The sequence below is a fragment of the Cyprinodon variegatus genome, unplaced genomic scaffold (assembly GCF_000732505.1).
Source record: "Cyprinodon variegatus isolate N-32 unplaced genomic scaffold, C_variegatus-1.0 Scaffold496, whole genome shotgun sequence".
NCBI classification, from domain to species: domain Eukaryota; kingdom Metazoa; phylum Chordata; class Actinopteri; order Cyprinodontiformes; family Cyprinodontidae; genus Cyprinodon; species Cyprinodon variegatus.
The window spans coordinates 177974-200650 of record NW_015150949.1 but is presented as its reverse complement, the minus strand read 5'-3'; the positions used below and the strand labels follow the sequence as shown (position 1 = coordinate 200650).

General features: G+C 36.8%; 1 protein-coding gene across 1 annotated transcript in view; it reads left to right on the top strand.

Moving 5' to 3' along the window:
• The window catches only part of LOC107094644 (tumor suppressor candidate 3), a 92517-nt gene that overhangs the window by 19841 nt on the left and 49999 nt on the right, over nt 1-22677 (top strand). The window contains exon 2 of the mRNA XM_015390395.1: nt 19573-19742. Coding sequence (XP_015245881.1) covers nt 19573-19742 — 170 coding nt within the window. The remainder of the gene's footprint in view (nt 1-19572; nt 19743-22677) is intronic.

Here is a 22677-nt window from a genome sequence, read left to right as displayed (position 1 = left end):
CTAAACCTTGTGGACAGCCTTCCCAGAAGAGTTGAAGCTGTTCTAGCTGCAAAGGGTGGACCGACGTCATATTGAACCCTATGGATTAGGAACGGGATGTCACCTAAGCTCATATGTAAGTCAAGGCAGGTGAGCAAATACTTTTGGCAATATAGTGTATATGAGTACACCAGCCCAGTTTGCTGTTAAATACGTAAGGGAAGTCAGTCAGTTGTTTAATACGTGGACATTACCTAAATAAATTGGAACAGGGCATGCCATTTTTTGTAAGAAAAGGTGTTTTCTATTCAAATAAACAGGTCTTTCCTAATTGTAAATACTGGTTTTGTTAGAACGTCAGCTTGATATCAACATTATCTTCCACTTGATGTCAACAGACATCTGTGATAGATGTCTGACAGACAAATCTCACACAATGAATTCTCACCAATGTATTGTGTGATTGAAGAGTGTGTACAGGAGTGATCTGACATGGGTTTCAATCTTCCTTCAAACATATTACAAAGATAAGGTTATGGTTTTATTTAGCTTCGAGCAATATGCATATATTGTCTGACTTTACAGGTTTCTCTGTCTGAAATATCTGTTTACGTAATAGCTTAGCAATCTGATGGATGAGAGGGCAGAAAAAACAGAAATCAGGGCTTAGATCAAGTCTCACTCTTGATTTGTTCAAATAAATAGCTTGTCATGCCATTGGAATGAGAGAATAAGGAGCCACCAGAGAGTTACACACTCTCTAAAAGAGATTATTAGGAGGGTAGAGGCAGAGTGACAGTAAATTAGATCAATGAATATAGTTTAGTGAACCCCTCAAGGTAGAGGAAAAGTGACAAAATGCAATCAAAGTTAAGAATAGGACACCAAACGAGCTGTAGCTTCAGTCACTAATCGTACGCACCATGCTCCCCTCTTTAGACTATGCACTCGTGCTGTGATGAATATCAATTTTTCTTTCATAAGGCAATTTGAAATTATCATTTTAAGATGCATGTATTTTCTACTAGCTGTGAAGTCAGGTTTCCTTGTGATATATTTAAAGTTTTCAGGATTATGCTGAAAAGATGCTGGTCCTGATTATCTAATGGGTCTTCTGAGACTAACAGTGCTTACCTAAGCAGATGCACATAACATATTAGAGTAGTTTATGAGGCTAATTAAGAACAGATGATGTGCTCAGTTATCAGGCACTAATGCTATTGTTAGGCTTTGTATGCTACCTCATTAGCCTTCAGAGCTTGCTACCTGTACAGCTTGTACACTTGAATGTGCAGTAAGCTCCTTACCATGACTTTGACTATTGAAAATAATTAGCTCTGAAATATTTGTATACTCTGCATGTCCGAGCATCACATCCCGTTGGAAAAGAGAGAGAGAAAATGATAGCTTTGAAGTTATTAAAGGTTATGAAGTCCCCCTGGGAATTTATGAAGAGGAAGACGACTGATCTTGTTTTTAGTGATGGTTTCAGCTTCATGACCTTTATTGTAGTCACACCTTTAACTTCTATGTTCTTAGATTGTTTTGCAGCATATTAAAGATTAAAGTCAATCTCTTGCTTGCTTTCTCATTGGCTGCTTGCTCACCCATTCAAGCAACACGTGTCTCTTCTCCCACTCTCTGTGTCAGTACTGGGAAATTTGACATTATTGAGAATAGCTGGACAGATTTAAATGCTGATAAGGGCAGTTAATGATTCTGCTGAAACGTTGGCCTGACTTTTTCACATCCTATAAAGCTACAAAGAATGTTTCTGCATTTGCAAGCGACACTTACAGCGTTCTTGACTAACTGCTGAGTGGCCTAAAAAGATAATCCAGTGTTATGAATCTCTTTATACCAGCATTTGGTTCAGAGTTGGTTCAGGCAGACTGTCCTGCTGTGATTTTTTAAATTCTTCTTTTATGTATCTAATGGAAAATAATTGACACCTTATGTTACACGTCGAATGAACATCATGGTCTAAGTGCAGGTTATGCTGCGGTGGAAGCAATTAAAGAATGAAAATGCTTTGCTTCTGACTCAGGGGGAAGCTGCCAGTGTGACTCCAATAAAAAAAAAAAGCTTTTTAAAAACATAAGGTAGATAAAATAAGTTTGGTACAAATGTATTTCTCTCGAGAGCCTGTCCATGGCCTTCTCTATGGAAACACTGAACTACATTTTCCCACTTCCAATCAGATTCTGTTTGCCTAATTTTGATATATGCAGTTAACAAAACTATTATGATAGCCAAGCTCTCTCTATTTATTTTAGTCATTACTATCAGCATTTTGTTTTTAAGATCCTGTGACAAACTTGGGATGCAAATTATTCACTGATAAAACAAAATAAAAAACTGGTAAAGCAGTTCCACAAACTTTAGATTAATTTATCTACTTTAGTAATATATATATATATATATATATATATATATATATATATATATATATATATATATATATATATATATATATATATATATATGTGTGCTTCTGATAGCATCACTGCTAAATTTGGTGCCATTTAGGTAATAACTTCAGTCATATTTGGAGCTTCTATATACAATTAGAACTGCATAAAGTGCGTTTTGCCTCCTGGTCTCCATTAAACAGTGTAAATAATCCCAGATCAGACTCTTGGTCGATTAAAATTTCTGTTGTAGCTGCTTCACCTTCAGCATAACTTCTCTTGCCAACACCAGAGAGAGGCTCTACTTAAGGATGAACAGCAGCGTCCTCTAATGGACAGCGGTAACATTAGTACACTCAAAGAAATTCCTTCTTAAGCCCTTGTCACACCATGACGATTTAGCCAGCGTATGCCTGACCTCCCAGAATCTTTTAAAATGCTGGAATACGCTGAACTTTCTATGTATTTTTTCCAATTTTGGGCGTATACATAGAGTATTCATAACGACAGCCTGACTTCTGCATACTGTATAGCAGCGTAATGCCCATGAAATGTCACAAGCCAGTCTCCTGAAGGGGGCAGCAATGTGCCCGGAGGCGCCCGTCCTTCATAAAAATATTTCTTTGATCGCAGTATTAACCTAGCTGTTTCCCGCTCGCCAACAGAAAAAAAAATAAAAAGAAAGAAGGTTTTCAGTCGCCTCGGATACAGCGTCATGTCTGCTAGGAAGTTTTTTTCTGGCTGTGGCTGTGAACACATGGAAGATCCATCACACTCATCTTCTCGCTCACCCTATGATGGGGGATGAAGTCTGGAGGAGAACTGATGGTTTCCTGCTGTGAACCCGCTTTTATAACAAAACACTGCCAATACGCCATTATACAGTAGCTGTAAATTAGAAACGCATTCAGTGGTCGTCTGGAACACGTCAAATACGTTGATAAGTGTTGGAGGTAAGTTGTTGTTAAGTTACGCACAAGTTATGCAGAAGTTACACATAGGTTTTGGATAAGCTAGACACCACGACTTCTGAGTAATTTACACACTATGTCAACGATCACATAACTTATCTGTGACTTATGCCCCACGTATGAGTGTTTGCTAACAAAAATTACAACTGCCAATTGGTCAGGTGCTGCCAAGCCTTCTGGATTAATTGACAGGTCATGTTGCGACATTTGAGGCAAGGAGAGATTTTGAATTTAACCGCTTTAGCTCCCACCCTGCACCTTTGCCTCCTGAAAGAGAGAAACAATATTTCTCTTCTACACATATGCTTACAGGGCAGGTGGTTAGAAAATGGCAAACTTGCTCCAGAAAGAAAAGATGTAGCATAAGGTTTAAAGTTATGCTAATCACATGGCTTAGATTACTTGCAGTGGATTCCCTTTTATTTCCCTCTCTCTTCCTCCACAGTTAGCCTGATAACTATAGACCAGCATTCCAGGTACTATACTGTAGGTCTGGGTAGCATTTAGATATAGAAAGCTTGTTGGATTATTGCCACAGTGTCTTCCCTCCTTTGACCCGAAGCTGTTGTGCCAGTTGACGAAGTCGTCACTTAGTCAACCCTTTTTCTTTTGTTTCTCCATCCGTGCAGAGTAATGTGAGTAATTATTTGGACTTTAAAAGGTTCAGGTGGTTTTCACAGGAAATCAGTTTAAATATTCCACTATTTGAATTTGTACATAAAGAGCAGCTTTGATTGATAGATATTGCATCATTTTAATATCAGGTATGTGATTTGAAATGGAAAATGTATTATGACGGACATTTTTGATGTCGGCAAAGATTGAAGCATCGTTCAGACGGATTGATAAATTGTATCACGATAACAACAGATGTTTAAACACCCATAATGTCAAGTGTGAAATGATTTGAAAACCACCAAACTAAATTAAGTGTTTCTCATGTTTACTTTGTTTGATTTTGATCATTGAATAGACATCCTTGAGCAGGACTCTATTTATGTTGTAATGTATTTGATTTGGTTCTTTTGTTCTGGAAGTTTTTTTTTTTATGTTTCTATTGGTACTCAGATGTTTTAGGAGTTGTGGGTATTTTATTATCTATTATATAGTGCAGGTGTAACTTTAGTTGTTCTTAAGGGGGCTTTCTAAAGAATAGGTAATTTTATTTGATGCTTTCATAGTCTGTACGTAAAAAACATGATAATAAAATATAACATTAAACCACTGTGCATTATGTGTGAAATGGGTTTTTCTTTGGATGGTGCAACAATTTTTGCAGCTGACCAGGAAAACAGCTGCAAAAATTGCAAAAGTGCATTAATGCACTTTTGTGTTTTTATTCTGAAAAGCATGCATGATGTTCTTTAAAATGTAGTCTTTTCATTTTTGGTTGCTAGTTGCATATTGCTTGCTTAAGAGCTAACTTGTAGGTTGGTTAATCAGTCTCATATAAGGGATGGTAGAACAGTGTTTTGTTTTTGTTTTTTAAGTGTGGGCACTGAAGGTGTTTATTGATAATATTCCTAAGGTTAAGACTTTCTTAACTAAATGTACTTGTTTTTCTCTCTCTCTACTGACCAGCTGCCTTTTTGCAGACAGGTCAAAAAGTTCTATAATTTAAGATAAATTGCAGATAATTCTCAATTTGTTTAATGACCATCAGTTGTACCGTGATGGATGCAATAGCAGAATTTTTTTATTTTTATTTTTTTCTGGAACGAACAAAATTATTTAGCCATAATGAAATAGTGGGAATACCAAGAGATTTTCTTCAAATTAGGCAGGTTAGAAATCTTGATTAATTTTACATGACTAGAGGCGGATGATGGAATATATTAAATTTATTAAAACTAGATATTTATCAATACATAAAAATAAATCCAGGTGTTTTATAACCTTGTGTTTTCACTACTCATGCCAAATTCTTTATCAACCGTTGTCTACTTTAAATAATGTGAATAGATAATGAAAGTCCCCAGTTAACAGTTATGTTGATGTTACTCCTTACTCCCCATCACAATAAGCAAAAAAAAAAAAGAAAAACGTAGTCGGGTGCTTTGAGAGAAAGAAATGACAAAAGATAAAAAGAAAAAAAAAATGCCAGGTTTATCCTGGTTGGTTTGGAGTGAAACAGTTATCTGTAAGTAAGACACATTTTAGAGAGTCTGCGAGCATCAGAAAGAGAGATGACTTCTAGCACTAATGGGCCAAAGAAATGAAATCACCGGAGAATGACTGATGGAAAGATGCTCAGACAAAGGGAGGAAAATATGAATTTATTTCAAATAATTATTTGACAGTTAAGCTGACAAATCCCCTCCCATAGTCCCTTAAGTGACATTTTGGGGCATTGCAGATTATGAGCTGACAAATGCAGACTTGGCAATATGAAATTTGATTCACTGCAGGTGTGAGAGGAAAGTAATACGTAATTACAGACTAAGGTCTTATTCACATGTTTTTCATGAAAATGGAAAAAAAACGTTTAGATGCATTTCTACTGTTTGTGTCCTGCAGATGTTTTCTCTGAAAATAAAGCAATTTAGACCAGGTTCCAGAGAGTAATATTTGGAAAAAAGGAAGAGAAATGGAATCAAAATCATGGTTTCTGTAGGAAAAAAAGAATCTGACTTTCTGGGACTGCCATGTTACATGTGCAGTTTGGGTGAAGGAAGGTGCTTTTAAAATAGGCAGTGCTTGTATTCATGCATATGTTTAAGTTTTTCAAAGATCATACCACCTAGTGTTGTGGTGGGGAAATTGCATAGCGTTTAATATTTTTACTAGTATCCTTTTCAAAAAAATCCTAATAAAAATGTTTTCAGGTAGAAATGTTAATAGTGATGAGAAGAATATCTGGTTTTTGATTGCTGGTATGGATGTAAATGTAATCAACATTCCTGAAAATGACCCCTCCGGTACTTCCTTCAATTTGGGTATATCTAATTGATTTGCGTTTTATAGCATGACATAAGTGTTTGGTCATGTACAAACTTGTACAAATTCCTACTCTTACAGGCGGGCAAGTTTTTATTTAAGAAGGCATCTAGTTATCCACTCATTATTTGTATTACTGTACATTTTTGAACTTGTAAGCTTTATGAATGACACTTATAAATATAAATATAGAATATAATGAACTGAATTGAATTATAAATTACAACTTCTCCACAATGGCCAAGACCAGAGAGGTGTGTAAGGACATCAGAAATGAACTAGTGAATTTGCACATGGTTGGGATGGGCTACAGGAAAAGAGACAAGCAGCTTTGTTAGAAGACAACAACTGTTGCTGCAATTATAAGAAAATGGAACAAGTTTAAGATGACTGTCAATCAATCACTGTATGCCGCTATGTTTAAGGTCTGCTTTAGTGGGCTTTCAATGATCATGAGGAAGGTGAGAAATGAGTCCTGAACTACATGTCAGGACCTGGTTGATGACCTTAAGAGAGCTTGGACCCCAGTCTCAAAGAAGATTGTTACTAAGACACTACGCCATAATGGATAAAAATGCAGCGAAAGCGAGGTCAGCACATTTCAAGGCCCATCTAATGTTTGCTAGTGACTATATGGATGATCGACAGGAGAAATGGGACAACATCATGTCTGATGACGCAGAAATAGAGCTGTTTGGTCTACACTCTTCTTCCTCCAAACACCATGTTTGGAGGAAGAAGAAATCAGTGTGACTAAAAAGGGATTCTGTGCAAAGCATCTCAAGGTCCTGGAGTGGCCTAGCCCGTCCTAAAGCCGGGTATACACTGTGAAATTTTTTTTAGTCAATTGTTGAACGCAGCTACAGCTCAAACTGTGCGACAGTGTGAGTTCACAGCTCACAATGCTCTGATGTGATCGACCTGCTCACACTGTACGTCTAAAAAACAACGTCGGACGCAGCTCTGCAGTGAGATGGCGCTACTCGGACTGATCTATCCGGAACCCAAACGAGTAGAAGAGGAATATGAAGCTTACTAGAGTGAAACAAGCTGCTTTGGCAATTCATGCAATTTTTTTTTCTGAAAGCCCTAAGAAAATAAGGCAACGGCGTATTTGGACAAACACATGGCTGAGCAAACGTGGCTACTACGGTCTGTCAATTTTACAGGAACAACTCCATTTCACTCGCACCCCCACCATGCTTTTGTGTTTTCATCTGAGAGGAAGAAGAAAAAGAAGAATCGCTGTTTGCACACGCCCACTGAGCAATTTGCCCACGACGGTTGACTGAATTTCAAACATGTTTGATTTTCTCCCGACCTCACGATTTCTGATGGGGAGGTGGTCGTGAGAGACAAATTGACCCTTGTTCCCTCCTGTATACTACAAGAAGCACACCGCACAATCAGGCAGAAAATTGGCCTGGTCGGAAAATTCTCGCACGACTGCAAAGGCGCCCCGAAAAGGGGAAAAAATTGTACAGTGTAAGCCCGGCTGTAGACCCAAGCCAATCTTTGGAGGGAGCTGAAAGTTTGTGTTGCCCAACAATTTCCCTGAAACCTGAAGGATCTGTAGAAGATCTATGTGAGGGAGTGGTTCACAATTTCTGCTGCACCGCGTGTGTGCAAACGAGGGCTGGGCAAATAAATGCATTTGTAATAATCCTAATTTACTAAAACATAAGAGAAAGTAACACAATTTCTCATACCAGCCTTTTAAGATTACAGTGGGTTTGCAAAAACACAGACAGCGGGATAGAGTTGTAGATGGCATGCAGATTCATGAATGCAAGTAGAATGTACCACAAAAACTGTTGCAGTAATGGACTCTGAACAAGCAAGCTTTCAAAGTCATAAAAAAACTAAACCCTGCAGTCAAACATCTACATGTTTGTGGTTAGTGCAAAAGAAAATGTAAATAAAATTACAACATTGGTTTAGAATAATCACAATTTTCTTTTTTGGCAAAATCGTTCAACACTACAGCAAAGCTTGTCAAAAACAACAGGAAGCATTCTATATGTTGAACTGAAACAAAAGTTTCTATACCAAATATTGCTTTTATTTTTTTCTGAATTATCCAATTATCTGAATTATCCAATAGATCCCCCTGTCTTAAAAAAAGACAGGGGGATCTATTGGATAATTGTGTTAGATTGTGCGACTTACACTTATAAATCACCTATGATGAACATCAAAGACTTCCGCATGCTTACTGGGTGGGAAAACCTTCAAAATCTGCAGTTTTGTTAATAGTTCTTTTCTCCACCCTTCACGCAGGGAAATAAATATCTGTGTATAAAGTGTTTCCAGTTAAAACTTGAAACCATTAAGCATTTACTAGTCTTTGCACGGTTTTCATTCACAGGCCTCCAGCTTGTTTCTCTGTGTTCAACCTTTGGGATTTGTTTAAAAAATACAGCAACAAAAACTCGCTTCTTCTATGCCGTTGTTCATTAATATGAATCCTTTGTCATCTTTTTGCCCCTTCCTCTGTTTTTTTAACATATTTCTATTTTTATCTGTATTTGTTTTTTTATTTAACTTGTTCCTCAGCTTCTCATGTTATTGCTTCTTTTAGCCTCTAACCTTTTTTATCCCTCCGCTGTATGTATCTTATCTAAACTTCATACTTTTCTCGGTCACCCGTTTTCCCTGAAGGTGACTTAGGAAATTGTGAGAAGTCATAAAAATGCCACCCAACTGAATAATGTTGTTTTTCTTATTTCTTTATTCGTTATGCCCTTTTGAGCTTCTATAAATGTGTGTATAAGTGTATTTGGGCTTTAAAATGTTTTTTTGGGTTAACACAATACCGGAAGTCATGATAAGGGTGCCTTGCATAATTGACTTATGTCTTTTTTTTGTTTTATTGTTGTTGTTTTCCTTGAGCCGTCTGTTTGTGTGATTGTTTATCTGTTTTCTGGCATTAATGCACTTTTGTGTGAGTGACAAGTCTTTGTTCCTTGTTAAATGAAGCCAATTTCCTGTAATCCCCCCTTTCACAGAGGGGATTGGAGGAAACTGTATAGGAGGCTGATGGCCAAAGTCAAGACCCTTTTATGTACAATAGACTTGTGTTAAAACCGCCCAGAGGAAAAGATTGCTTTTAGGACAAATACCATTGTGTGTTTTTTACTTAGAAAGCTAGCAGATTAATTTCTTGGCTTGTTGTCCTCATCCATTATCTACAAGCTACCTTATGGGAAGTTTTTGTTATATTATTGATCTTTAAAGCTGTCTTTATAGTACACAGTGTACATGGAAACCCAGAGAAGTTTGCACTTTTTTTGATAAAACTGTATTTTTTTTTATACTTAACCTAATTTTTCAGCATTTTTTCCTGAGACTTTACTCATTTAATCAAATTATTTAAATGTGTATCTATTAATATAGACACAGACTCTGTCTGTTCCAGAGTCTCAATATAGAGAATCTCAATAGACAAAGCTATTGTAGTTTCTGGTAGGGGTGTCCCGTTACTACTTTCTCATTCCCGATACGATGCCGATATGGATCCAATAGGACATTGGCATGATTCACACATATTTCTATCACTTGTTTTGTATTGTAGAATGTTAGAAGGGCTTGGTCAAGTGGTATTAATAAAACAGAGACAATAGTCAACAAAAATAGGTATGAGAACAACTGACCCGTGTAATTTTTAACAAATAGGTTACAGAAATGTCAAATAGAAGCAGAGAGTTTCTATCAGAATGACAATATCAGAAATTTTAGATGCTGGCCGCTATAATCAGATATAATTTTTTTGGCTAATATTGGACTGAAATCCGGATTGGGACATCCTTCGTTTCTGGTTACTAGGAAGAGGAATTAACTACCTCTGGTTGTCAGGCAAGCTTCATCTCTTGATGTTTTTAAAACTTGTTTATTAATATTCTAAAACTGGCAGATTAGGTTAGAGTAAAGTTGATTTTGCACGCTAGTGTGGTACATAAGCGTAGTATGCCCTGGATGGCATGTGATTGGTCAAAATGACTTCTTTTGCTTTAAAAGGAAACTTACCAATTCCCAAACTAGGGTGTTGTATTGTATATTACAATAAATTGTAAAAAAAAAAGAAAAAGAAAAAAAAAAGAAAGAAATTAGGGCTGCAATTAATTTGTATGGCTAATTGATCGCTTTGTTGATTAATTCTTAGACTAATAATCAGATAGCTAAAGGTTCAACCCCTTTTTTTTCTTACAGATTTTAAACCTGGTTTAACTAAAACTATTCCACTGGAGGAGTTCTGGATAGAACATACTGATGGACAGAAAAGGGTTTTCATCTTAAATGCAAAATGTGTATATTGTTATTTTTACAGTTTTGGTGTAATTACTGCTCTAAGTGGGCTGCTGTGTCAGCTAAAGGCATGTTTTACAGTCTAATTACTTCTCTTTTGATTAATTGATTACTAAATTAGTTGATGATTTCAATAATTGATTAATAATGATAATCCAATCAATTGTTTTTGTTAAAAAAAAAGGTATGTAGAACTAAGCTAACTTTTTATAAATGAAAAAGGAAGGCTGCCATAGTGCAAAATCCTTGGTTGCTCTAGCAGAGTTTCTGAATAGCCTGGCTGTGAGGTGTTTGTCAAGTTCAGCAGACACAACCTGAGGATAGAGGCTACCTTTGCGGTGGTTCCTTTTTGCCATTAGCTCTGTGTAGTGCTACACTGAAGGTAACAGCCTCTAACCAGGGTGTGTTTGGTCACCACAGATGTTATTTGCTCTTTTTGGCCTTCGATTTGCTCAGGTGTTGGAAGGAGGGAAGGTTTGCCCTGATGATCCTCTCAGCATGTCTCATTGTTTGTCACAGTTTGGTCCTGTTCTGTTTTGTAGAAGAGTCTGACCTTCCAGAGATGGTTATTGCATAAAAACAGGCGAGCCTTATGTTTGCATGCATATGGCTTACAACTGAAGGGTCTTCATTTGGTCCAAGTCTTTTATCAAAGGATACTTTTTTCATCTTCCTGTGTACAAGGCCTAAGAACCTTTGAAAATAGTTTATCAAAAAAACCAAAGAAGCGTTTTTTCCTTTTGAATGTTGCAACATATTAGAGCATTGTTATTCACTGTAAAGTTGCTACCTGTTATGCGCTACATGGGGGCTGTCTGCTATGAATGTCCGGCTCAGTTTCAGTGCCGATGCAGCTCAGTTTACATCCAGTAAGTGCAGGGCTTCCTAAAAGCATTTAAACCATTTTCTGTTGATTTCTATAAAAGTGTAGATGATCAAACCACAGCATACTCTAACTAACCCCTAAGCCCAACAGTCTGCAGTGCCACAAAACAGAATCCTTTGCATTATAACCTTTTCTTTAAGGTTGTCACAAGAAAGTCCTATTTTTACATATTGATATCTTTTCTTTCCCCGTGTTCAAATTTTTGTTCTTCAAACAAAAAAGCAGAGTATCTTGACTAATATCTATTAATAATACTTTAAACAACCACTGTGTGTCATTGTTAAAAATGTTTTTACTTTCAACTTTAAGAACCCAAGCATTATAGAGGAAATACATGTTTATGGCTGGCACAGTGACTTTATGACTGTGTAACAGGATGGCTGATGAAATGGCTGTCCTCTGTCATGCCCTCCATAACCTCCTGCTGTGTACTCATCAGTGCAAGAATCAGTTGCCTTACACTTAATGTGTCATTCGCCTTCTGGCTGCGATTTTTCTCTCCTCCCACTCTACTTGTGTTCCTTCTTTGTATTTTACCTCCTATTTTTATTTTTTTCCCCCTCTTTGAGTTGCTATTATTTGATTGAACATTGCCCTGCATCTGTTTCTGAAATACCCAGCTTGTCACAGCATTTGTTGTTTAGCAGTTTTTGTAAAGGTACGGTTTAAACCAAATTTTTAGATGTGCCACAATTGTTAGCACTTCACACATTGCGTTCTTTTATTTAAAAAAACAAAACAAAAAAACAACAGAATAAATTATTGTGATAATTATTATAGGTCAGACAAAATATAACGTTCTTTATATAAAAATAAATAACTGGTAATATTGATTTTGTTTAAGAATTTATGAGACAAAAAAGACAGAATCCAAGAAAAAAAGTAAGAACTGTTGAGAAATTTTATCCGTGGATGAGCTCTCTTGATGCACTGTCCTCCGGGAAAAGTACCTACGATAAGTGTGTGTGTGTGTGTGTGTGTGTGTCTGTGTGTGTGGTTAATGCAGGGCATCTGCAAAGCTATGTTCATCTCACACAGACATAAAAACACACCAAACCCACACTAGCATTAGATATGATTCATTTTAATGCTCTGAATGGGGTAGAAAATGTTTTTAATGGTTCTGCATTGTTATGAGTGTGTGTGTGTGTGTGTGTGTGTGTGTGTGTGTGTATAGTTTTCCATTTAAGCTTATGTATGAGTTAGGTAAAGCTGGGAGCAATTGTAATGAAGCAAAGGAGGTATTTCTCAAAAGCTCTGCACGAGACTCACGTAAATGTTGTAAATACTCACAGTAAATTTAAAAAAGGAGCTTCTTTCCTTTAAAATGGGGATTAGGGGTAAGTTTTGCTTCCGATACCGACTGGATGGATCCAGATTAGAATTTGGCTGATAGTGATTGATTGTTCAGTTTTTTGAAGATGTTCAGACACCTATCAAGGAGACTTTGTCAATTATGTTTGCTCACACAAGCCAAAACGAGGTGCATGTGCCAGCCTATGCCAGCCTAAACGTTTTAATAAAACAACCACTGTTAATAAGTTAAACTTTAGGTGCCTCTGCACACAAATATGCAATTAGTAATCTATGTTGTTTTCGATTGCCTAAGGTTGGGCACTGAATTGATTGAGCATACAGTATGTTGATTTGAAATTGTACCATGAGGTGATGACGCAGCAGCACTGAGACTTGAAGAGCACTGCTAACCTTCAGCTGTTTGGTATGCAGAAGCACATGAATGGCTGTAGCTATGGGCTGCTCTTCAGACGTTACAAGTAAACTCACAAGCTAAACATTTTTACTGAATTTTCCAAGGTTGAGTCCTCCAAAGTGGGAAATAAGATTCCTTTTTTATAAAAACCTTTTTAGACTGAGCTCATAACTTAGCTGAGCATTTTATCCCTTTTTATACCTTTTCTGCATCCCAAAAATGCTTTTTATTAGAAGTTCAGGGTTTCCACCATTAAACAGGCTAAGGTAGGTGGTAGGCTAGTTGCCCACTGTGTTTTCTTAGAAAAAAGATATGAGCAATAAATTACATCTCCTTGTAAGATAGCATTGAAAATAATGATACACTTACTATAGAGTACTTAAAGAGCAACATTTTGAAATGCAATAAAGTGCAAACAATATTCAACTGTTATTTTATTGTGAAGTTGAATCCTAATTAAAGGTGCCGTAAGAGATGTTGGAAAAATGGTTCCAGCAAGCTATATTTTTAAAATACACAACCATGTCTCTCCCTTCAGACCACCCCTCAAAACCAAGCCTTCAAAGCAAATGAACGTGCATGCTGTCTGTCGAGGTGTTCGGGTGTTAACCAGATCGAGAACGAAACAAGCCGACACGGAGTGCTCGTGACACGAGCTAACAACAACATAACAGTGGCTAGCTTCCCATGACAATTTAGTAGCAATCACTACAACAGGATCATTGCCAGAATGAACCATTGTTTCTCAATTGCAGAAAGTTTTAAAAAAGGATAACTAGTGCCATCAGTGACTGGGCAACATTCAAACCACAGGGATGTAAATATTTTAAGAAGTCCAAGGCGTTCTTGATAGCAATGTTGTGATATGTGAGTGAGCAGCTAGAGCAGCAACACTTGTGGTTGCTAACCAAAGCCATGTAGTAAACCAAGCATAAACATGCTAAAAACAAGCAAAACATATAGCGAAAAAACATGTTTTTTTTCCAGAAACATTACATTGACAGCATGGATTTTGATGGTCAAAGCCATACTTGGACATACGGTTCTTACTTATCAGAGCCAGAGAGTGAAGCCAAAATAGCGGACAGGGGTGGAGGGGGCTTAAAAAGTCCTTTCTCTCTGAGCTGAGTAGTTGCTGGCTGATTGCGTTGTCATAACTAACAAAAAACACACAGGAATCACAATTTGTACCGTATAGAGCTACTAGAGAGTAACTCGCAGACCGAGCATGGCTTTGAACTAGGTAACGTGACTGAGTTCACGTGATGTCACTGGTTGTCGCGTCTGGACAAGCATTTGGGGGTCGATTCGTTCATGTGTCAGGGTACACGCACGGGGGGAGGGAGAAGCGGACAACCCTGATTGACGTGTCAAGAACCAATAGTGGACCATGGACCGTGTTTTGTTATTGGTTGGGGTTATTCATTGATTTCTCACAGTAGCGAGGACCAGTTATTTTTTTTCCAATTCCAGACCTATTTCACTGCCTGCTACGTGGCTGTGGGGAGATCTTAAAGCCACATGGTAAAAAATGCGTCAGAAAAGATCTCCTATTGCACCTTTAATCAGCCAGTGAATCTTGATAAGTTCTGTACTGTTATTAAAATAGATAATAATAATTAAAGTGCAAAGTCATGTTTTATGCAAAACAACCTCTGTGTTAATCACTGTCTTAAAGGCTTCAGTGATTGACAAACCTGGGTTAATTTAGAAATTTTCCCAAGGAGAATCTGTTGGCTCCATCCCGATTTTCTTTTTGTTTCTATCTCTCTCTGCATACGGCCAACTTTTTCTGTTTTGTTGCTTTTTTTGTAAAACGCTGAAATGATTTCGTCAAAATTAGTCACTAATAGATATGTCAAATCGTCCTCTATAACAAACCCAAATTTCAAATGAACTCATCAGTCCTGATTTCCTTCAACTTGAGTGAAATCTTGAGATAAATTGGCACTTCATTATTTCTGCTCTCCTGAACTAATGCAGTAAAATGTACATTTGCTCACATTTGTTTTTTTTTCTCAGCAAAAACAGCTTGTCTGCTAATGGATTAAAGCTCATTTTTTAAGGAATGTGGAAAAGTAACACTTTTGTTTGTTATGGTGTAAAACATTGTCTGACTTACTAGACATTTAAGATTCTGTTCCTTTTTTTAAAAGTTTTTCCTCTTTGGTCAGGCAGTGTGGGTATGAAAAACACAAGTGAGACGGCACATCATTACAGGCTGTAGGATTGCTGTTCAAAACTGACAGCTCTCCCTTTGGGGCAAAAGGCATGAAGGCAAAAACGAAGTGGATAAATTAAAGACGGCAAAACAAAAACATACAAAGTTCTTTGCTGCACAATAACATAAAACTCTACACATCACATGCCCTTTTAAAGAAGTAACCCAGTTTAGATAATGACTTTTTCAGTCCTCTCCATTATTGTAAAGATGGTCTATAGTAGTACATGTTATCTAAAGCATCTTAACAACACATTATTTTATTTTACTCCCATTTTCTGCCTCTTCTTTCTCGTCATCCTCCAGTTTTTTGTTTTTTTTTGTTTTTTGCCTTTGCTGATCTTGTCTCCAGGCAGTTTACTGCAGAGATTCAGTGTACAGTTCACTCCTGCAACTCTTAAAGCCTGATGCCTGCTGTTGACCCGTGTGAGAGTAAGAGTTTTCGATTAGCAGTGGAATGGAGGCGCACTACTGAATTATTTAACTACTGTCTGCTCAAACCTGAATGTTGAAACTTCTGAGTAAAAAGCAGAAACTAAAAGATGATATATTTATTTTTATTTTGTTGGAACACAATTCCTAAAAGATTATATTGTTTCTCTCTCATTAGATATCATACCTAGAGATTTAGACTTCTATTTGCAAGTTAGCTGATAGCTGAGTTAAGAGGCAAGTCATGCTTCTACACTGAAATATTACTACATGCATAAAATTATTGTTAAGAAGATAGAAAGTCTTCCATGAAAAATGTACAAAAAATTGTCTCCATTGTAGTTCAAACCAAATTATTCCCTTCTGTTCAGCTTCTAAAGGTAGAGTTTGATCAGCAGAGGCTGAAAAACAAGAGTTTCATCACAAGTCTGATTATTTCATCACTCTTCAGCTGAGGTGTGGGGAACATCACGTTGCCAGTATCTGAGCAGGCTGCTCTTGAAAACCAGTACTGCCAGAATCACGAGGATTTACAGATGTAAACAGTATAAGGATGCTGAACCCCAGCAACATCACACAATTTATTTCAAGTATTTCATCTTCCCAATCCTTTAGAGGAATCTTTGTGTACAAGTTTGCTATGATTTCTGCTCAGAGTTGCGTTTTTATTCTAATGTTGTGCTATTTAAAATAAAAATTATAAAGCATCCCATTTCAATTGTCAGGCTTCCTATGTTTCTTCTTAATGTTGCTGTCATTTTGAGTGCTACATCAATACTGTGGAGTGTCAAGCAATTACTTTTTTTTTCTGTCGGAAGATAACATTTTAAAGTGATTTGTTGTTTTCTGTGGACTTAAGGAGTGTAGCTAGAGCTTTACACACATTGAATCCTAATCATAATCACTATTACAATTACAAAGAAATGTGATGTTTTTAGATTAATATATTTAAAGTGCCTTGTCTGCAGGGCAGGCCTGGTAGGTATATCTGGTAGACTTTCAATGCCCTTTATGCTAATTCCCAAAGTAGGCTTATGGCGATAAATTGAACTTATACCTTTACCGTCATTCCCTACGATAACCGGTGACAATTTTCCCATGTCGGTTAAAAGAAATAAACTTAATTCTGCTATTTTTCCTAGGTGCGCTGGTGGCTGGTATTTCCTTCTCCTTTAAGACACGGCAGCGTTTGTGTAATCACGTGACTCTACCGATCCAGTAAGAAGCGTAAACAAAGAAAATGGCGGATTAGCCCAGTGAAGAAGCGTCTAAAACAACTGTAAACGAAATTACATACAGTTAATCCTGTGGAGTCGAGCGAGAGCAGAGAATCTTAAATATAATCAAACCTTTTAGGATGCTGAACCCCTCCTGTTGAAAAAACACACTTCTTAGCTGTGAAATGTTGAGACCTCTATTTCGTCTACAATTAACCTATAAACCTTATAAAGGCACTGCACCAATAATCTGAACTGTGTTGTGCAAAATGACTTCTGTTAAAAGAATAGTACTAAGTGTAGAAATATGGTAACATGAACTGCTCTGCAATACAACTATGAGAACAAATGTAGCTCAATATAACAATCTCATTAGTAATGTTGGCGATGGCAATATTCTTAACAAGCCTAATGAGATGGGTGTTCTGGACTCAAGGAACATAGTTTTGGGACGTCTGCCTCGGTAGTAGACATCTCAAGTCTAAGACCGTCCTCTGCATCTGCCCTACTTTTGTGTTTACATTTAATCAGTGTGATGAGATGCTACTCTAGCACATATAAGTCGCTGTAAGAGGACACAAAAAGTGCACAGTTCCTTGTTGAAAGGACAGAGTACTCCCTTTGTTTCTCTGTGGAGGAGTCAGTGTTTGGTTGCTGTCAGCAAACTGCTCTCTGCTGCTCACTGCAGCACTCACTGCTCAACCTCAAGACTAAAAGTCTAGAGCTACTGGTTCTTTCACATGTTGTTGACGAAGCTTTAAAAAAAACACAGAAAAAGTAAGCATAAACTTTAGGCATGCACCGAAATGAACATTCTTGGTCGAAGTCAGAAACAAAAAGGTTGGAAATCAAGGAACGAAAACCAAAACAGCGAAAGAAATGTCAAATATTAGAACCATAGAACCATTTTTGGCTAACATGTGCAATAATTCTATTTAATAACTCAAGGCACTTCAATTTATCAATTACAGAGGTTTTAAAGATTTTATTTATCACTGACATTTTATGTTATGCCCTTTACCTTTGCAGAATCACTGGGAAGCTTTCTTGCGTTTTCATACACGTCCGCAACAGTTTCCTTCTCTGTGTCGCATTCTTCTCATATTCAGAATAATGATGGTGGCGTTTGGATTTCAATGGCATAATTTTTGTACCTCCTACCTGACCGAGCAGTCAGACCATATACAGCATTTAACTCACACCCCCCACTACAAACCTGCCTGACGCACGCTCAACTCAAACTCTGCTCCGATATCCATGCTGTTTTCCTTTGTTCCTTTTCTTAACGTAATCGACAAAGTTTCTGCCTGCTGGCTTTACTGTTTGCTTGAATTCCTTCTCCCCTCATCCTGACTGTGCTGTTTGTCTTCTCATCACAAGTTTTGGCTGTTTTGTTTCGGCTGGGTTGTTTTGGTGTTAATTTTTCGGTCCATCCCTGACTTACCTTATACCTAAACTTTTTCTCCAGAAACCAGTTGTTGGTCACAACAAGTATCTATAAGTTCCAAAAATGTTTCAAAATTATGGAAAATTGTCCCCACAGGGTAACAAAAACCTGGTTACAGATATTGCCATAAACATCTTCACACAAGTCCTTAGATTGGTTGCTAATCCTTGTGAAAAGAAATAACTGGAGGAGTCTGTAAGTTTGCTTCATATGGTGACAAAAGTACCCATGTGTTAATTGGTTAATAACAGACATAGTTAGAGGTACCGTAGTTTTCAGACTATAAGCCGCGACTTTTCCCCCATTTTTCGACCTTGGGGCGTATATAACAATGAGGCTTATCTATGGACTTTTACAGCTAACGGCCACTAGGGTAATACGGTACCTAAATCTATGGATTTTACCATCCACCATGTTGATGTCACATTTGCTTCAACACACAAGTAGCCCCGCGCGCGGGAATGCGGACGTCCTCCGGAAGCAGACTCCGAGAAAGACGGACATTGCGAGCGCAAGACGGTTTGTGTGACACCCTCATTATGGAAAACAAATGTTGAAATGCATATGATGCAGCTTTTAAGTTAAAGGCAGTCATTTTGGCAGTAAACAAAGGAAATAGAACCGCTGCACATAACCTTGGAATCAACGAGTCAATGGTGAGACGTTGGAGACGCCAGCAGGAAGAATTGTCTCAATTTAATTGTGTTGAAATGTTAATAAATAGGAGCTTCCCCAAACAGTTGCCTCTTTCCCGACAATCCTCTCTGTGCACGAACCATATGGTAATTAAACATAAAAAACCAGTGGCTTATAGTCCGGTGCAGCTTGTATATGTACAAATCATGCAATTAAGCTTCTGCGGTTTATATTCAGGTGCGGCTTATAGTCCAAAAATTATGGTAGTTAAAAAGCAATTGATTCACCAAAAAAAGTAATAAATTTAACACAAAAAAGTATCAGAATGAATGTTGTACAGTCTTGTCTTGACCTACCTAGTGAAGAATATCTGAGGATATTAACTAAAAGTCTGTGTATTCTTTTATTCCCGTGTCCAGAACCTGCTGTCGGAGAAGGTTGAACAGATGATGGAGTGGTCTTCTCGGCGCTCTGTCATCCGGATGAATGGAGACAAGTTCCGGCGTTTCATCAAGGCCCCACCCAGGAACTACTCTGTTATCGTCATGTTCACCGCTCTGCAGCCTCAGAGGCAGTGTTCTGTCTGCAGGTATGAATGCACAAAAGCAAATGCAAGGCCATCGCAGTAACAACCGTCAGATTGCCTGCTGTAACAGCTGTTGCTTTCTTAATTATTAAATTTTGTACAATTTTAAGTATTTCACACATACCTGCAGCTGTCTTAGAAACCTGATAATTTTTGGCAAAATGTTCATGCCCATATGATAAAGTTATATAAACTGGCACAGCATGGAAACTGCTGTAAATGGCCTTATGTAATAATAACCTGTGGGTTATGCTGACATTTTGATCAAAAAGACTCACACTGCCTGAAGGAAATGAATATATTTTGCAAAATAAGGCCATTGAGACCAAGATACCGACTCACTTACACTGACTTTAAAACAGTAGACGAATGCAACATATAATGGAATATTGTGTTTAATATTAGTTGTTGTTTTATTCCGGTTTCTTATTAGTTGGTGGACTCTTGGCCTCAGGGCCGACTGAAAGGCGCAGGCAGCAGTTGAAGTGTATGAACTAATATGTAGAATATAAAACTGCCAGATAACTTGATTTCAGATAAATTCATAAGTTGTGAATTTATTTTATTAAAAAAATAAGTGAAGAACATTTTTTGTTTTCAGTAAATCAATAGGATCTGTCACTCTAGATCAAGGATTTGCATCCCTGTTTTAAAAATAATAGATAAATGTTATGCTCCATGAAGTTCTTTAGAAGTTGCTATTTCTATCACCTAAATATAAATCATACTTATTTTATAGTTGTTAGCTGTTCACTTTTCACTTGGGAGTATCACTGCTGCCTTTGGTTGGACTTTGATTTAACTCTCAGCTTTAACTGCAAAAGATTAGATTTACCATCTCCAGGTGTTTAAAATATTTTAGTTGGTCAGAGTTGGTTACAGGACAAACTAAGTACTGAAAAGGAATTTTCAATTGTATATGTTTAAATGAACTCTGTTTATTAAATCAAAGACAGGTGTCCATAAAGGATAAACTTTTCTGCTGTCTAAGAAAATTTAAATCCAGCTTTAAGCTTTTTGTAGAAATAGACCAAGTATAGAACATTTACACCAATACCCAACCCAGTGTAGAATTATCCCCAGTATTGGGACCAATGCCAATAATAGAATGGGATCGGGTTGTCTCTGACAATAAATCACCATGCAGTTGTCCAATAGGAGTGTTAAGTATAGTTGTCTACTGTGTAAGAAAGGTTTACAAATTGTGTCTATAAATAAACTTAACTTTAAGTGGATATGTATGTGATCATTTTATACGGAGCAGAACTTGCAGTATTAACCGGACTGTGTAAAATGTACGGTCTATGTGTAAAACTGCACCATATGCAAGGAACCCAGCTCTTTAATTGATCTCCAATAATCTTACCCAACAGACTGGTCAGATAAGCTTTCTGAATTATTACAGAATGGATAAAAATATATGCTGTCAGGGTTTGACTATTTAAACACTATGTAACCAAGTTTGAAGCAAGGTGTGCGCATACTATCTAGAACATAAGATGTATAGGAGAAAATCTATTTATGTTCCTTTAAAATGTACGTATGCCATGTAATCATTAAATTCTGAAAAAGAAATGTTTACATGCACATATATTGTTCTGGAACTAAAATCTTTTACAATTGTTTTTAGCTTTACTCAGTCTTTTTTTTAAATACATGGTTCATATTTTGACATAACCAGACAAATGAATAATGCTGCACTTTATGGAAAGGAAATGTTCATTTCAATGCTAAGCTGCTGCTCATTTACTGTCTGAAAGCTGCACAAAATGAAATTTTACTTTGCATACACCTTGTATATACAAAACAACAATAACAACTGTCTAAGAATAAATTCTAAAAGCTTTTGTCGACAACATTTAAAAACAACTTTCAAAATTAGATATTTTACTAATTTAACACAAAAAACAGTACACTGCAATCCACCCTAGATGCTCGTCTTCAGCTATAAAAGATAAATCGACCTTTTCCCCTAAAGCTGATACTCCGTCTGTTGTACTGTGAGGAACTCTGAATCTGGTTGACTGAACATGACAAACACAGAAAATGTATCTTGGAGCCAAGTGTCTTGTTTATCCGAGTTTCACTGTGAAGTAAACCTGAGTAGCACCATTTGGTTATTAAATAAACGTTTTTTACAGGAGCATCTTCAAGGAGGCATTAAAGTAGTGCAGGAAATTTTGACCTGATTTCTCACTTTAATCAGCCACTTTTTTTCTCATTGGTGCCTTGATTATATAAGGTATTCATCATGAATCATATGATTCATCATAACACGTCACCTCGCCTTAGTATCCAGTAAGGTTACACAGGCTTACATGTTTTTATATATTTTTGTTTCATGAAGGCTTCTTTATTCCACATGTGTGGATATTTTAAATTTAAATTATTTTGTCAGTAAGCAAGTATTACTATATCAGTTTAAAAGATTGTTTAATTTAACTTGCATTTTATTTCTATCTTTTTCTCAAATGTACAGATTGAGCAAATGAACATCTTGTGACAATAAAATGGAAACCAGATATTTAAATATTCTGCAAGAGATTTTTTTCACTATCTGATATTAAATTAGACTGTTTCCAATTTTTCGTATTTTTGGATTACCTAAATAATTTCTTTTTTTTTGTAAATGACAGAAGGATTAAAGAATATTTTTTGGAAATCTTTGTGTTTAGAAGCTTCCATAGACTCATTTTCATCTGTGTCAGATTAATTATAAAATAATAAACCTTATCATGAAATCTAGTTGTGTTTTTCTGTATTTATACTTTTCCTGTTTGCTTTCCTGTTAAAAGGGTGACGAAAACAATGTTGCAACACCATAATTCTTAATGGCAGTTATTGAGACAAAGTTATAATTGTAATTAAATATAATTCCATTAAGGAAATTACTTTTCTTTCTGAGGTCATTTACTCTGTCCACATTAAAGATAGGGTA